This window comes from Bos taurus, chromosome 17, assembly GCF_002263795.3.
Source record: "Bos taurus isolate L1 Dominette 01449 registration number 42190680 breed Hereford chromosome 17, ARS-UCD2.0, whole genome shotgun sequence".
Classification (NCBI taxonomy): domain Eukaryota; kingdom Metazoa; phylum Chordata; class Mammalia; order Artiodactyla; family Bovidae; genus Bos; species Bos taurus.
Window position 1 is genome coordinate 65,039,063 of NC_037344.1, and position 16,650 is coordinate 65,055,712.

The 16,650-nt window shown below is 51.4% G+C and overlaps 1 protein-coding gene across 3 annotated transcripts in view; it reads left to right on the forward strand.

Annotated features, from left to right (window-relative positions):
* The window catches only part of SGSM1 (small G protein signaling modulator 1), a 74,039-nt gene that overhangs the window by 28,297 nt on the left and 29,092 nt on the right, over positions 1-16,650 (forward strand). For 2 of the 3 annotated variants that reach the window (XM_005218060.5, NM_001192421.2), the window contains 10 exons: positions 144-306; positions 2,452-2,604; positions 5,844-5,911; positions 6,189-6,334; positions 6,467-6,598; positions 8,396-8,520; positions 10,570-10,637; positions 11,687-11,850; positions 12,032-12,164; positions 15,615-15,779. In XM_005218060.5, coding sequence (XP_005218117.1) covers positions 144-306; positions 2,452-2,604; positions 5,844-5,911; positions 6,189-6,334; positions 6,467-6,598; positions 8,396-8,520; positions 10,570-10,637; positions 11,687-11,850; positions 12,032-12,164; positions 15,615-15,779 — 1,317 coding nt within the window. The remainder of the gene's footprint in view (positions 1-143; positions 307-2,451; positions 2,605-5,843; positions 5,912-6,188; positions 6,335-6,466; positions 6,599-8,395; positions 8,521-10,569; positions 10,638-11,686; positions 11,851-12,031; positions 12,165-15,614; positions 15,780-16,650) is intronic. The other variant, XM_005218061.5, reaches the window with a different exon arrangement.

Below are 16,650 nucleotides of genomic sequence, written 5' to 3' on the forward strand. Positions count from 1 at the left end.
TTTAACTATGATGCTGTCATAGTGATGCTATGGGGCCCCAGACCTTCAAGGCACCTGTGTGTGACCGAGAAAGCCCAGAACCAGGCTGGGCGTTGGGGGGGGGGGGTCATGGGCGGGGCCTGCTGACCGCGGTGTCCCTGCAGCGGCCGTGGAGGCCTGCGTCCTGCACGGGCTGCGGAGGCGGGCGGCTGGCTTCCTGCGCAGCAACAAAATCGCAGCGCTCTTCATGAAAGTGGGCAAGAGCTTCCCGCCGGCCGAGGAGCTGAGCCGCAAGGTGCAGGACCTGGAGCAACTGATTGAGAGCGCGTGAGTGCTGAGTGCGGGGTGTGGGCTGGGGCGCCCCCAGCGGACAGCCTGGGCTCCTCCCTGGGCTCTGCAAGAGCCTGTGCCTCCCAGCACCCTCTCCACTCTCCATTCTGCTCCTCAAAGCTGCCAGGGCCTTTCACACCCCGGGGCCTTTGCACATGCTCTACCCTCCTCCCAGTTCACACCCCTCATCTTCCGTGGTGGCTCCCTTGTCATCCCCAAGGATGGTAATGTCCTCTAACTGGTAGTAGATTCTAACCCTTGCCCCATTTCTCTTTTGTATCAGTCTGTTTATTATCTTCCCAATTGTTATCACCACCTATAATTTTTCATTCATTCATTTACTGTTAACCTGATTGTTATCAGTCCCCCCCACTGGCCTCTGAACTCCATGAGGATAGGCAGCTGCATATGTGCTGTCCCCATTAGGTCACCAGTGTCTGGGAGAGCACCCAGCACCTGGGAAAGGCCCAGGAAATGATTGTTGAATGAGTAAGTGCCTACTGAGCCAGGCCTGTGCCAAATGCAGGCAGATCGAAGTTTAATATAACCACATAGTCGCCATCTGCGTGGATCTGAGGCTCACGGTGAAGCAGCCACTTATAGGGGCATTGTCTTAGTGGCTCATGGCCTGAAAATGTGTAAATGAGTGCCTCCCACCAGAACCACCCCGAGTCCCAACTGCACAACCAAGCCCCCACCTGGAGCCCAGTCAGGAGTGGCAAATAGGTTTCATCCCCAGTTGGTGCTGGTGGCTGTGAGGTGGTTTCCTGCCAGAGCTCATTGCTTTTACAGGAGCCCAAAGACCGGCAGAGAACTGTCTCGTGGAAAGTTCTGGAGCTGTGAGTAGGCTTCGTGGGAAACAGTGCATGGATTGATTAGCCACATGTGTTATGGGCAAGAGAAGGGAGAGAGAGACAGGCAAGTCATGTGTCTGCCCTCGCCACCATGAGTGGCCACTCCACCCCACTGGGAGAGAAATGGCCCTTTCCTTGCCCTTCAGACCCTGCCAGCCCAGGGCTGCTGGCCAGAACTGCACCATGGGCAGTGCTCTGGACTTAGCATTGCCAGTTCCCATTTGGAATCTCACTCTTCAGCCACCTGGTCTTTAGGGGTCTTCCAGTCCGTCTGCTAAATTCCCAGGTGTCTGCTGATAGCTTCTTAAAGGAGGTGGATTTCCATGGACCTTCCATAACATTGGGAGCAGCTTTCTGATGGAGAAATGAGAGATGTCCATTCCAGGGGCCCATTCACTCATTTTTGCAATCATTCTTTTATGGGCATATTTACTGAGCCCCCGTACACGCCAGGCACTGTGCCGGGCCCTAGAGATACAGGCGTGAAGCAGGGCCAAAGCTTGCCATGTGGTAGACTCTCGGTGTTTTATTTAAAAAGCAGTTGAATTGCATAATCCATGCCTTTGAGGTCCCATTGTGGAGGGGAAGACAGAGAAGTGAGCCAGAAGTTAAGCTGCAGAGATCCAGGGAACACAGAGGAGGGGCCCCTCCCCAGCTTCAGCTGGTGCACGAGGGCTTCCTGTCGGAGGGGGTGCCCTCCCTGAGACCTCAAGAGTGAGTAGAGTTCAACCAGATAATAGAGTGGAGAGGGAAGCCAGAAAGAAGCAGCCCCTCACAGAAAGTCCTCAGATGAAAGCTTGGCAGCTTCAGGGATCTGCAGAGATCTCTGGTTGGATCCTGGGGTCAGAGGCAGGGAGTGGTAAGGAGGTGGCCAGAAAGGTAGACAGGGGCAAGGTTGTAGAGCACCCTGCTTGTCGTGTTATAAAGCTTGCTTCTCCAGAGCAATGGGGGAGCCTCCAAAATGAGAGAAGAATCCAAGACTTTTCTTGGCCGGCACTGCTTTCCAGCTGAGAGAGAGAAAGTAAGAGACAGAGAAATTTCAGTATGAGAATCTGGCTCACCCATCACCAGTGTATAAAAGGGTCAGATTTAACCACGTCTTCACACCCACTGGGTGTTGTTATTTTTTCAACTCTTCTCCCATTCTCCAGGAGCAGTGTGGGCTCCTGCTGTTGTTCTAATTGCCATTCTTTCATTTCTTAGAGAAGTTGGACACTTTCCCATTTGCATATTGATCCTGTTGGATTTCCTCTGTTGTATCTATTCTCTTTCTTTGCTGGTCTCAAAGGCGAAATCAGATCCAGGGCCTCCAGGAGAATGTGCGAAAGCTGCCAAAACTGCCCAGCCTGTCCCCACTTGCCATCAAGCACCTGTGGATCCGCACGGCCTTGTTTGAGAAGGTCCTGGACAAAATTGTTCATTACCTTGTGGAAAACAGCAGGTGAGTGGGAAGGAACACTTGGGTGCACTCTGCTTCCACCTGCTGGCCATCTTGGGAATTGCGCCCTCTCTCACAGAGCTGCTTTCTTTTTGCCCTCTTGATATACACTTGATTTGAAAGTGACTAATAAGGACTTCCTGGTTGTTTGACTCTAAACTAGCCAAAGTTAGAACCTTGGGAAGGTTTGGGTGCTTATTAGCAATGCAGGATCTTCAGAACTGGGGTGGGGTGTAAGGATCTTACAGTCAAGAGATGTTTCTTTTCCCGTGAGTGAAGCCCACAGTCCATTCACTATGTGACCCTAGGGGAGTCATTTAACTTCTCTGTGCCTCTGGTGTCTCTTCTGGTGAATGGGACAGGATGGGAATTGCTGCCACTCTGGAGAAGAGGCGAAAAAAGGAGTTAGTGAGCACACAGCATTTTGGAAAGGCCTAGTGGTATTTTTTACATTTTCTCTCCTAGCTCCGATTGCCCAGGTATAGAGGTTTTATGGCGTCGCACAGAGTCAGACATGACTGAAGCGACTTAGCAGCAGCAGCAGCAGCAGCAGAGGTTTTGTAGTGCAAGTCTTCTTGGCATGCATTCATCTGTGGATCTGTTTATTCATCCGCTAAATAATTAATGAACATTTACGATGCCAGGCACTAACCTAGATGTTGAGGATACACTGGTCTTGCCTGTCATGTTAAGGAACTTGGATATTATGAAGAGAGCAATGAGGAGCTACTGGCAGATCTGTGATCTGAGAGTCCTCATGGCCAGCACTCCTTTCCTTTGCCCGTTTGCTAGGAAAATATGTCTGAAAGTGCAGAGCAAAGTGCTTCCCCTCACGAAGCTCGCATTTAGCAGGGAGAACAGGCCCATAGTAATCGTGATAATCTGTGATGAGTGTGCCAGGACGGATGATGGGTGGCGATTAGTTTCCTCTGGGTCGTCAGGGAAAGTGTCCTGGAAGATGGGACAGTCAAACTTCAATTTGAAGGGCGTGTTACCCAGCAGAAGGGTGTGGGGAAAAGTGTTCCCAGCGGAGGGAACAGCAGGCACAAAGGCCTGGAGGCCAGAGAGGAACTGAAAGAAATCCAGGCTCCAGAGCTCCAGTTAACCTCTTCACCTTCTAGTAATTTATAGCACCTCTCTGCCCCCTGCCTTGCTGTGGGTCCAGGTTCTATGTAGTTACTGCCTTTGGCATGAGCTTGAGTTTTCCTGCTGAAGAAATTGGTCATGTTTATTTAGTAGTTTATTCGAGTAGCTTATTTATTTATTAGAGTAGTTTATTAGGGCTTCCAAGGTGGCTCAGATAGTAAAGAATCTGCCTGCAATGCAGGAGACCTGAGTTCAATCCCTGGATCAGGAAGATCCCCTGGAGAAAGAAACGGCTGCCCTCTCCAGTATTCCTGCCTGGAGGATTCCATGGACAGAGAGCCTGGTGGGCCCCAGTCCTTGGGGTCACAAAGAGTCAGACATGACTGAGCAACTAAGACACAGATTAGCAATACCAACACACTGTTTCTTCATTAAACACTTTGGATTTTAGATCCACACAGAATTGAAACAGTAGTACAGAGAATTCTTGCCTACCCTAAGTGTTAACATCCTACATAACCATACTACAAGTCTCAAAACCAAGACATTGCCATTGGCGTAGTACGTTAACCAACCTCACTCTTTATTTTTTTTGCTATATAATTCTATGAAAGTTTAATACATGCCTAGTTTCATAAAACCCAACACCACACTCAGGCTACAGAATACTGTACCAAAGAACCCATCACCCTGAAGAGACTCCCTGGGGCTGCCCTCTAAGTCACATCTTACTCCCATCTACGCCTGCGATTCTTAAGGCATTATTTCCAGGTTGTGGTCACATAACTGTGCTGATTTGGGGAACAGAAACTGAGCGGTGGACTGGAAAGTGTCTCCAAGTCTTAGCTTCAGATCTGACACTGAAACGTATAAACTTGATGTTGAGCACGTCCAGGGCACGTCATTCTGCCCTGGCCAGCATTCTGGATGACTGAAGGTTTCTTTGGGGTGATATTACAGTCACGTCACGTTTAGTGAGAACCTCTCCCAATGTCAGAACATAGTACATGAAGTTGGACATTTATTCCTCCCAGCAGCCCTGGGTGAGTAAGTTCTGTCTTTCTTCCTGTTTATAGCTAAAGGACACTGAAGCTCAGAGAGGGTAGTCACCTGTCCAGGGACACACAGGGAGGGAGGAGCCAGGCTGGCCTCCCAGGTAGTATGTCCAACTCTAGATTCTGGGCTCTTCACCCGCTGCTGTTGAACGGGAAGAAGAGCTGAACTGGCTGGAATAGCCTACATCCACCTACTGTGCGGCCTCGGACAAGTCACTTCCCCTGTCTGGGCCTGAGATCCCTCAGGAGTCAGGACAAGGTCCTTTCCATTCTGGAGTTCTGTTTCTAGACTGTATGAATTTGCAAAGAATTTGAGGCCAGTACGCGACAATTCGGGCTTCCCTGGTGATTCAGACGGTAAAGAATCCACCTGCAATACAGGAGACCCTGATTCGAAAAGATCCCCTGGAGAAGGGAATGACTCCCCACTCCAGTATTCTTGCCTGGAGAATCCTATGTGGGGTCTCAAAGAGTCGGACACGACTGAGCGACTGAGCACACACAACTCAAACGAACAAAAACAGAAACCATTCAGCTCAAACACCATTGACTGCATCGCATGTTATTTTGGAGAGTCGGAGGCCAGGAGGCATTTCTGATCATGTCAGCCCAGCATCATCTGCATGGGTTACCCAGACGGGAAGGCCTGTTAGTACAGCTTTTGGGGACACACCACAGCTAAAATGTTTTATTGCCTCGATAACATTAGAAGGGCAGACGTCATCTGACCCTCTAAGTGCCTTCCTGTCTGAGATGGAAGATGCAAGAGAAGCAGATAGAATCAGCCAGGCCTCAACAGCCTTCTAATGATTGTTCCTGTTATTATCATTAAGGCTTTTCCACAGCCTTTGTATTAGGCAGTTACAGCCAAGCGCTGTGCTAAGTGCCTGACATCTGTTGTCGCTCTCAAACGTCCTTAGGCAGCCCATAATATTATCATTATGCCCATTTTGCAGATGGGGCAGTTGAGGCTCACAGCAGTAACTGGGTGACCAGAGGGACATTGAACCCAGTCTGTCGGCTCTCAACCATCAGGCTGTAGTTGACTGTGCGCCCTCTGCTGGTCACCATCCAACCCTGCATGTCCTTTCCTCTTGCTAGTAAGTATTACGAGAAAGAAGCTCTCCTGATGGACCCGGTGGACGGCCCCATCCTTGCATCTTTGCTGGGTAAGTGGCCCAGCCAGCGCCCTGAGCCTCATCTGGATCTCGGTCTCAGCTCGAGGGGTCACCTCCGAAGGGCCTGTCTCGCCCCACTCCAGCCTCCCACCTTCAAAACTGGTCCCTGCTTCTCGATTTCAGGCTCCTGCGCTGGTCCCTCTTTGGCAGGAGCCTGGGGTACCCTAGCTGCTGGAGGGGAGGAGTAGGGAAATAAGTGGTCCTGCTGGTGGGAGAAGGGAAGGAGGACTCTCCAGGCGATGGGCTCCCAGCCCCATCTGCTCCGCAGTGGGGCCCTGCGCCCTGGAGTACACCAAGATGAAGACTTCCGATCACTTCTGGACGGACCCCTCGGCCGATGAGCTCGTCCAGAGGCACCGCATCCACAGCTCGCACCTGAGGCAGGACTCGCCCACCAAGCGCCCGGCCCTCTGCGTGAGTGGGGAGGACAGTGGGGCCCCAGGGGGGAGTCCAGCTGAGTTCTGGACTCCGCATGGAGGTGGGGAGTGGACTGGGGCCTTGACGGTCACTTCAGGCCTCACCCGCCACCTCCCCGCACGTTGCCAGATCCAGAAAAGGCATTCGAGTGGCAGCATGGACGACCGGCCCTCCCTCTCTGCCCGTGACTATGTGGAGTCCCTGCATCAGAACTCCCGCGCCACCCTGCTCTACGGCAAGAACAACGTTCTGGTCCAGCCGGTGAGAGTCCCTGTCTTGGCCCAGGGCTTCCACTGCGGGTCTGGCTCCAGGTTACAGAGGAGGGGGGTCCCTGTGGCCCCAGGTTGCTCATCCATCTATCCATCCATCCACTCACTGATCCGCCTGTTCATGCATCTGCCAATATCTCCATCTCTCCATCTGTTCACCCACAGGCTGGTATGTCCTTCTATTCAATCATCCATCCATTCATCTGTATTTACATCCACCCAGCCACCTAACCATTCATCCATCCATCTGTCCATCATTATGTCCATCCATACATCCATCCATCCTTCTATCCATCATCAACTCCACCCATTAATCATCCATCCATTCATCTGTCAGTATCCCACCCAGCCAGCCAGTCAACTCTCTTCCAGCCTCTGTATTCACCCATCCTTCTGTTTGTGCATCCGTTCACCATTTTTTATCCATCTGCCTATATTTACATCCACCCAGCCACCTAACCATTCATCCATCCGTCTATCCATCATTATGTCCATCCATACATCCATCCATCCTTCTATCCATCATCAACTCCACCCATTAATCATCCATCCACCCATCTTTAACCTCCATCCGTCCATTTGTCCATTTGTTTTCCAGTCCATCTATCCACTGCCTGTCCACCCTGCTGTCTTATCTATCATTCTCCCTTGTCATCACTCACTCACTTAGTTCCCTCATCTTTGCTGAACCTGCTCTGCACAGGGTGCTTAGGATATCAAGGGGAACGTCTTCACAGCCAGTGCTTATGGAGTGCAGATACTGGTGTGTATGTAGGAAGGAAGCAGCCTTCCTGTGTACACAGTCACTTTTCCAATCAGATCACAGTCTATCATCTTTTCGAAGACATTTTAAAAAGCCCCCATACTCTGCATGTGGAGTAAAAACCATTACACAGAACCTCATTGAGGGGTCAACAGTATAAACGTCTGTAACTGAGTCTGCACAAGACTGGGCAAGAATGACTATGTCACAGTTGTAAGATAACTGCTGATTATAAGACGCATCCCCACTTCAGGTGCATTAAAATGTGAGAAAACAGTTGTGTGCCTTAGAATCGATGAAATATGGCAAGGATGCTACCTCCCAGGGTTGCAGTGTGGTTGAGATGATACTGGTGGAGCAGAGCCGGGCTCGGTACACCCTGAGTGCTCAGTAAATGTTGGTTGTCTGTCTCCACATGTTTTTGGGGGTGGGTCTGAAAGGAGGAGGGCTGCCTCTTACATGTGAGTCTTGGAGCCCCCTCCACCGCACCCCACTTGGGATAAAGTGGAGCAAGTGAGAAGCTCAGCAGATGAATTGGGAAGGCGGAGGATGGAGCTGCTGGGCGGGGAGCATGGAGGGGATATCTGGGGAGGGGCTTCTGGGTAACATCTGTGGGATGGGACATGGAGCTCAGCTGCGCTCTCTTTCTCGCTTAAGACTGGCCACAGTGATGGCAGATAAATGCCTTCTGTTTTGAAAAAGGTATTGTTGAAAGGGCAGAGCCCCATTCCTTGTTCTAAAGACCACCCCCCGACCCCACCTTTGCATTAGGGCCCTGGGTACAGTGGGCGGCTCTCACAGCTGGACCCCGTAGAACCAAACCCATCCTGGTGGTTGGTTGCAGAGGGCTTTGTTTGGCACAGCCACGTGGAGGGAGGGTCAGGGTCTTCCCAGTGGACATGGCCTTGGAGGGAATGAGCCAACGTCTTGGTTCTGGTTACGTGCCTGCGAGTCCCATAGGCCAGGGCTTGAGTCCACTGTGACTCTGGCACCACGGACCAGGCCTGAGTCCTCCTTTCTCTGCAGAGAGACGACATGGAGGCTGTGCCGGGGTACCTGTCCCTGCACCAGACGGCTGACGTCATGACCTTGAAGTGGACGCCCAACCAGCTGATGAACGGGTCTGTGGGGGACCTGGACTATGAGAAGAGGTAAGTCCCTCCCTTCCCCTTAGCACAGGGATGATTGCGCCCTGTCCCTGTGCCCCGCCCCTGGCCCTGATCTGTCTGGTTGTTAGGGCCAATGTGGCCCAGCCTCCCTGCAGCTGTGGCCTCATGGCTAATTCATGGGATCTGAGAACCGACTGGAAGAGTCTTAGGGGGTGGGAATTAGGCAGTGCCATGAGCAAACACCACCGGGAGAGAGAAATACTAACAAAGATCTTGTAAGCCCAGAAATGGCAATACTTCCCGGTCTCCAGCCCCATTACCCATCACCCAATGCAAAAGGAAGCTGGAGGTGTTGGTGTGAGCATCTCGTCCAGGGCTCCTGGATGCCCTGTGAGTTATAAGACCCAACAAAGGCCTTGGAGTCATGCTCCTAAGAGACCTGGTGGCTGGGGATTCTATTATTATTGTACACGTTCTTGACTTCCTCAGAACTTTTGCTTATGGGGAATTTCTAACATAAAGGGCTTCCCTGATGGCTCAGTTGGTAAAGAATCCATCTGCAATGCGGGAGACCCAGGTTCGATCCCTGGGTTGGGAAGATCCCCTGGAGAAGGGAAACGCTACCCACTCCAGTATTCTGACCTAGAGAATTCCATGGACTGTATAGTCCATGGGGTCACAAAGAGTCGGACATGACTGAGCGACTTTTCACTTTTTCACTTTCTAACATGAAAGTAGAAAGAACTCAAGTACCCATCACACAGCCCTAACAACCTCCCCCTCACCCTCCTCTGCCCTGTGTATTGCCCTGCAGTAGCAAACAGATGTCATAGGATTATAGGATTTTATCTAGAAGTTTATATACATACTTGTAAATATATGTATGTGTGTATGCATATATGTGTTTATATACATGTGTATGTGTGCATGTGCGTGTGTGTGTGTGTGTGTGTGTATATATATATATATATGAATAGAATAAGGACTCTCTTCAAGGGCCATAAACAGAGCACTGTTACTGTGTTCTGTGTGATGTTAAACTTCAGTGTGATTACCGCCAGGCTTTGGTGTGATTAATTTCATTCTCTAAGCTGATCACTTCCTGAGCAGAGGTTCCCATCTGTCCTCAGAGAGGGTCATTGGGAGGTACAGTCAGTCCTCAGCTGGGTCAGATAATTCAACTCCAGCCAGACACCTGAGTTTCTTATGGAGAAATCCTCTGGGAGCCAGGAAACACTCTTGCCCTTGAACCTTATCTCAGCTTATTCATCTGAAACCTCAATATCAGACCTTCTATGACCTCCCCGCTGAGTTCAGATTGCACATAGCCCTGAATCTCCTTCTTAGCATTTACAAAATCTTAATAAATCTGTCCCTACTTGTGTTCTGACTGTCTCACCCTTTAGATCTCAGTTCTATGAAGGCAAGGAATCTGTCTTCCTCACTTCTTCTCCCCAGCGTCTGCTGGTGACAGAAAACCAAACTCAAGCTGCCTGAAGCATTGGCTCGCATGAACCGAAAAAAATGCAGGGATGGGTGGTGGCTTCAGGCGTGGCTGGATCCAGAGGCTCAAATGAGGACCTGACCTCTTTCCATCTCTTGGCTCTCCTTCCCTGACTGTTGACTCCGTTCACAGGCAGGCTCTTCTTGCATAGGGCCCGCTACATCTCCAGACTTCTGTCAGCCTTACCGCTACGCTCCTAGCACAAACAAGCCCTTCTTCCCCAGAGAGTTCTCACATAGATCTAATAATTGCGTCTCACTGGTTCTGCTTGGGTCAAGGTCCGGAACAGTGTCATATGATATCAGCCAAGCCAGGGTCAGGTGCCCATTCCTGGAGTCCTGAAGGGGGAGGGTAGGAGAGGTCAGCCTCAGCCACATGGACTGAGGTTAAAGACATGTGTGTGTAGGGAAAGCTGGAAAACTGGGATACTGGACCCAGAAGAAGGGGAGATAGAGTCTGGGAAGTCGGGACAAGGAAGTTGGGGGTTAGGTGGTCCTGGTGAGGAGGGTGAAGGAGCCTGTGGGTGGGGCTTCGCCATGACGAGTGGGACAGGCATCCTGCAAGCCTGACCCTCCCGCCCCTTCCAGTGTCTACTGGGACTATGCCATGACCATCCGCCTGGAGGAGATTGTCTACCTGCATTGCCATCAGCAAGGTATGGACCGTGGGTAGACATGGGGCTTCTTCCCCGCCCCCTTATTATCCGTGCAGCCTCAGACGAGTGACCTCACCTCTCTGAGCCTCAGTTTACACATCTGTAAAATGGGGATAGTAACAGTGTCTGCTCATGGGGTTGTTGTGAGGATCAAGTGACATTTGTTAAGGGCTCAGCGTCAAAGCCATGTGTCAGGCGCGGTTCTCACTATTCACGTTTAATTGTTGCTACAACCCAGTGCTAGAGGCACCGTCGTTCCCATCTTAGAGCCGAGGGAGCAGCATGGTGCACAGACAGCCTTTCTAAGCTCCCCAGTCTGGTCCCAAATCCAGGCCTTTGTCCCTCCGAGTTCAGTGTTCTGAAAATCGAAGATTTATAACTGGAGTTTATAGCTCAAAGAAGGTACGTTCTGAATAAGCAAAAGGCCATCCTGCTTTAGAAAGCAAGGAATCTGCACCTCACCAAGGCATAAAAGATAGTAGTTTAAGCCTATTTAATGAAACACACCTGGGTTCAAATCCAGGCTCTGCTACTCACCAGCTGTGTGACCTTGGGCAAGTGACATAGCCTCTCTGAGCCTCAGTTTTATCATTTGCAAAACAGGCAATAATAGATATGCCTCACAGGCTGTTTTGAGTATTACAATGAGACAGTGCCGGTAATGTGCTGTGTGTCTATAGTACGTGCTTAAGGCATGTAAAGCATGCCCTGCAGAGGGATCTGTCTGACAGCCTCCGTACAGAAATAGGTCAGGTCAACCTGTCCGGGGTGTTTGAGGGTGTCGTCATCTTCCTTTGTTGGGTGGCTGCAGGGAGGCTGCCCACCTTCGTCTTGGTCTTGTCCGGTCATTCTCCAGTCGATGGCCATGGCGGGTAGGGTGAGGGAGACTCAGAGGAGGTGAAAACTGCCCCGACCTTCTGCCCAGGCCTTTCCCAGAGCCTCGGAGCGGGACCCCTGGGTCTGGCTGGGAATGTCTGGGGAGGAGGGGGCATCCCCACGCCTCATCGTGACTTCCTGCCGGGTCTCCTCTGGCCGGGTCGCGGCGGCAGTGGACAGCGGCGGGACGGTGGTGTTGGTCAGCCAGGACGGGATCCAGAGGCCGCCCTTCCGCTTCCCCAAGGGAGGGCACCTCCTGCAGCTCCTCTCATGCCTGGAGAACGGGCTGCTCCCTCACGGACAGCTGGACCCACCGCTCTGGTCTCAGCGGGGGAAGGTGAGTGATCGTGGGGGCCCAGGGAGGCAGGGCTGGGGGTCAGCCGTGGGGAGTGCCCTTCTTGCCTTCGGGCCCTTGTGTGGCTGCGTGGGCTCATGCATGCCCCACAGGAGCCCCCGGGCTGTACAGGTTGCAGGACAGGTGTGTCCCAGGGGCCAGGCATTGGGGTGTGTTCTTTCAGGGCAAAGTATTCCCCAAACTGCGCAAGCGAAGCCCCCAGGGTTCATCCGAGTCCACGTCTTCAGACAAGGAAGACGACGAGGCCACAGATTACGTGTTCAGGATCATCTACCCTGGCATGCAGTCCGAACTTGGTAAGCTGCCCTGGCCCTCGGCTCGGGGAATCAATCTGTTTAGCTGGTTCTGAAATTGACTTCAGCTACATGGGACCAGAGGACAAGAGATGTGAATTCTGGGGTTAGTAGGGGAACTTGGAATCAGGAAATTCGGGTATCGACAGCCTTGATTTTCCCCCAAATGAATAACCACTCTCTGCTTGGCTAACTTAGGTGTCCCTGGGTGTGAGGTGCCATGGGGTAGCAGCTGCGACATGGGCTCTGGAATCCTGGTTGAACTTGGGCAAATCCCTTCACCCCTCTGTGCCTTGGTTTCCTCATCTGTAAAATGGGGATGTTCATAGCACCTATTTCACAGGACTCTCACGAGGATCAAATGAGATAAAGTACTTGGCACAGAAAGAACACTCCAATGCTATTATGTGCTTGTCACTGTTTTCTTTTTACTTCAACAGATTATTGTAAGGATTCAGTGAGATAATAAGCTGGTCATTGTAGAACCCATAGAATGAGGCCTCAAATAGTTGTCAAGACAGCAGAGGGGGTGATTCCCCGGCAGTCCAGTGGTTAGAACTCTGCATTTTCACTGCCGAGGGAGCGGGCTCCATCCCTGGTTGGGGAACTGAGATCCAGCAAGTCATGCAGCGTGGCCAAAAAATTAAATAAAAGACAGCAGAGGGGAAGGGCAACCCTAGACACTGGCACACGAGGCTATAATGTATGTCCTGCCATTTGCATGGTGCCTGCTGGGAAGTAGATGCTTAGTGAATGGAAACTGAGCTTACTACCAAGATCGTCAATTCCAGAGGGCTGTGGTGGTGATTAAATGAATTAATATTTGGAAAATTCTCAAAAGGAAGCCTGGCATTTGTTAGGCACTGTATGCATATCTGTTAAACAAGTGAGTAATAAGTTATAGCTTGTTTCTGTAAACCTCATTTTATCTAACCCTCTGTGGCCCTGTTGTTCCCATTCGATGGATAATGGCTCCGCGAGTCCCTTTGTCTAAGTGCCCACAGCTGGTGGTGAGGACGTTTTTAGAGCAGATGTCCTCCCTGGTGAGGTTGGACTCCTTGTGCCAGGCCTCCTAATGCCCGTGCTCACATCCAGTGCTGTCAGGGCTGGGGTGTGGGGCAGGCTTGGTGGTAAGGCCTTGGTTTAGCCTGTGTTTTCACCTGCGTTCCTTTATGGCCCGTTAGGAGCAAAGCCTCACATTCCTGTGTCATTAAGAGCCACAGAGTGCCCTGACGTGTATCCCTACATCTGTTCCCACCCAGGACCGAGGTCTGGAGCTGCCCCAGCCTCTCCGTGGTACCACGTCCCCCCAGAGAGCTGATTCATCCTAGGGGCCAGATGCCCTGCGGCTGCCTTCCCTGGCAGCTCGCTCTACGGGGACCCACCCAACAAATGATTTGTAGGCTCTCGCTGGGAGCCAGGCTGGGTGCTCGACGTCTTTCCTCTTTGGGGAATATCCACGTTAGCCTGTCGTGGCCCCGTGTGTGCCAGGGGAACAGATGCTGGCTGCGCCCACTCACACCCTCTGTGTGTGCAGCTCCACGGCCATCTGCCAGCTAAGTGTCTCCTTGCCTAAGGGTTTCTCCAGCCACCAGGGTTCCTTCTGCCCGTGGGTGGGGTGGACTACAATCAGTGCCTCCCTGGAGCAGTCAGCGACTGGAAGGAGCTGTGTATAAACGCCCCAGCTCCCTCACCCCTCGAGTGAGAACATTCTGAAATGTGTGTTCTGCATGTGTCCGAGAGACGCCTCATGAGATCAAGTGCCAGTTATCCAAGACAGCAACATACATGGTGACTAACTCGCTACTCTGCTCGCCCTTCTCCTCCTGGGTCCTTTATCTCTCCCTACCTGTGCTTTTTGGAAACGTCTCCCAACTTGCACCTAAATCCTTGTCTGCCTTGTCACCAAGTCTGTGTGTTTAAAACAGGGTTTCTCAATCTTAGCACTACTGGCATTTAGGATGGAATAATTCTTTGCAGTGGGGGCGGTCCTATGCCCTGCCCAGGATGTATATTAAAAACCGAACATCACTTTGCCAACAAGTAGTCACGTACGAATGTGAGAGCCGTACCATAAAGAAGGCTGAGCACCAAAGAATTGACTTTTGAACTGTGGTGCTAGAAAAGACTCTTGAGAGTCCCTTGAACAGCAAGATCAAACCAGTCAATCTTAAAGGAAATCAACCCTTAATGCTCACTAGAAGGACTGATGATGAAGCTCCAATACCTTGGCCACCTGATGCAAAGAGCCAACACACTGGAAAAGACCCTGATGCTGGGAAAGATTGAAAGCAAGAGGAGAAGGGGGCAGCAGAGGATGAGATGGTTGGATGGCATCACCGACTCAATGGACATGAACTTGGGCAAACTTGGGGAGATGGTGAGGGTCAGGGAGGCCTGGAGGGCTGCAGTCCATAGGGTCACAGAGTCGGACACGACTTGGTGACAGAACAACAAGAAAACATTCTTTGTGGTGCGGGCTGTCCTTTGCACTGTAGAATATTGAGCAGCTTCCCTGGTCTCCACTCACTGGATGCCAAGTAGTGAATCCATCCCCACCACCAGCACCACACTGTGACAGCCAGAAATGTCTGCAGACATCGCCAAGTGTCCCTTGGAAGGCCGGCAGCACCCCAGTTGAGACCCACTGGTCTAGGGCAAGGATGGTTTAGGGAGTCAACAGCCAACAGGAGAACAATGAGAGAGTATGAAGAGGCTCTCGGGGTCTGATCCTCTGGGTTGGAATCCCAGCCTCACCACTTATTAGCTGGGTGGTCTTGGGCATGCTGCTTAAACTCACTGTGCCTCAGTCTTCCAATCTGTAAAAGGGGATAATGGTAAGACTTGAGCTCAGAAAGCAACAGCTGTTGTTAGTGGGAAGAGAAGAAGGGACTTTAGCCAAAAAGACTGGTTATCCCAGTGACGACCTGGTGAGGCTTTGGGTGAGTAAGCTGTCTTGTTGTTCTGAGCCTCCATTTTCTCTCATGCAAAATAGGAGACGAAACACATCCCTTACAGCAGGGGTCCCCACCCTCTGGGATCCAGTGCCTGATGGTTTGAGGTGGAGCTGATGCAATAATAATAGAAATAAAGTCCACAATAAATGTCATGCACTTGAATCTTGCCCAAACCATCCACCCCAACCCCGGTCCATGGAAAAGTTGTCTTCCCCAAATCCAGTCCCTGGAGCTGAAAAGGTTGGGGACCACTGCCTTACAGGCTCATCAGGGATGAGGCAGTTCCCTAAATAGTATGGCACCCAGCACATAGTAGGCACTTTATAGATGTCAGCATTCTTTCTTCCTCTAATCAAACACAGGCCAGGGGAACTGTGTGGAGCAGGACAGGGGAAAGGCTCAAGCCCCGGGGAATTGGTTCCTCTGCCTTTTCAGTGTCCTCTCCACCCCCCGCAGACCTTCCATTTCATTCGTGTTTGTATTTTTGTCTCTCAAGTTGCTTCCAGCCCCCTGGGCGGCACTCCTCCCATCTCTGCGGGTCCTGCCTGGATGGTGGTTCCTGCAGGCCGGTCCGCGTTAGTGGTGGCCAGGGGCAGCCGGTGGGCGCAAGCCAGATGGGACACGACCCTCCCCACATCACGCCTGAAGCCGCAGTCCCTCAGTAATGTCTGGGCTCCCCTCATCCCTGGGACTGGGCGCCGGCCACCTCTGCCATGTTGTCATTTGAGTCCTGGTCCCCAGGGGGAGATGGAGGCAGGGAAAATTGATGCCTTGCACTGCCTTGCCTTTATGCTACAAGACACAGCTTGGGGTGTTGTGGGTTCAGCAGCAGAGGGGTCCACTGATGATGTCTGCAGGGTGCGAGAGGCTGGGGCTGGGGGCATGCTTGCCACACCTGGGCACATCTCCTGGTCGGTGCTTCCCGGAGGTTGGCTGAGAACTGATGTTTTCAACAATGTTTTCATAAAATGTTTTCAAGACATTTTATAGGGGCTGACTGGTCTTTCTTGGCCAGTTCATTGGCGAGTCTGCTACAAAGCCAATTTTGATGGCCCCCAGAACCTCATTCTGTTAGCAGCCTTCTGTTCTGTCTGTGGGTGCGGCAGATGCTATCAACAAGGGAGCTGTGATGACTGGTGGGGCCGGGTCCACAGCTCCTCCTCTCCTTAGAGCCCAAGGGGAGAGGCCAGGTATTACCAGCCGTCCTTGAGGAGGCACTGCTCATCAGGCAAATGTGTACCCCTCTTAAGTTCCTAAAGCAGGGCTTGGCAAACCAAGCCCCAAAACCGAATCCTCTGTATCACTTGGGAACTAAGATTGGTGTTGGTGTTTTTAAATAACTAAAAAAAAAAAAAAAAAGAATATTTTGTGACACGTGAAAATGATATGAAATTCACATTATAGTGTCCATGAATGAAATTTTATTAGAACATAACCCATGCTCATTTGTTTGCAATTTTTTTGGCTACTTTTGTTCTATGACGGCAGAGTAGAATGGTTATGATAGTGACCCGATGTCTTGAAAACCCTCA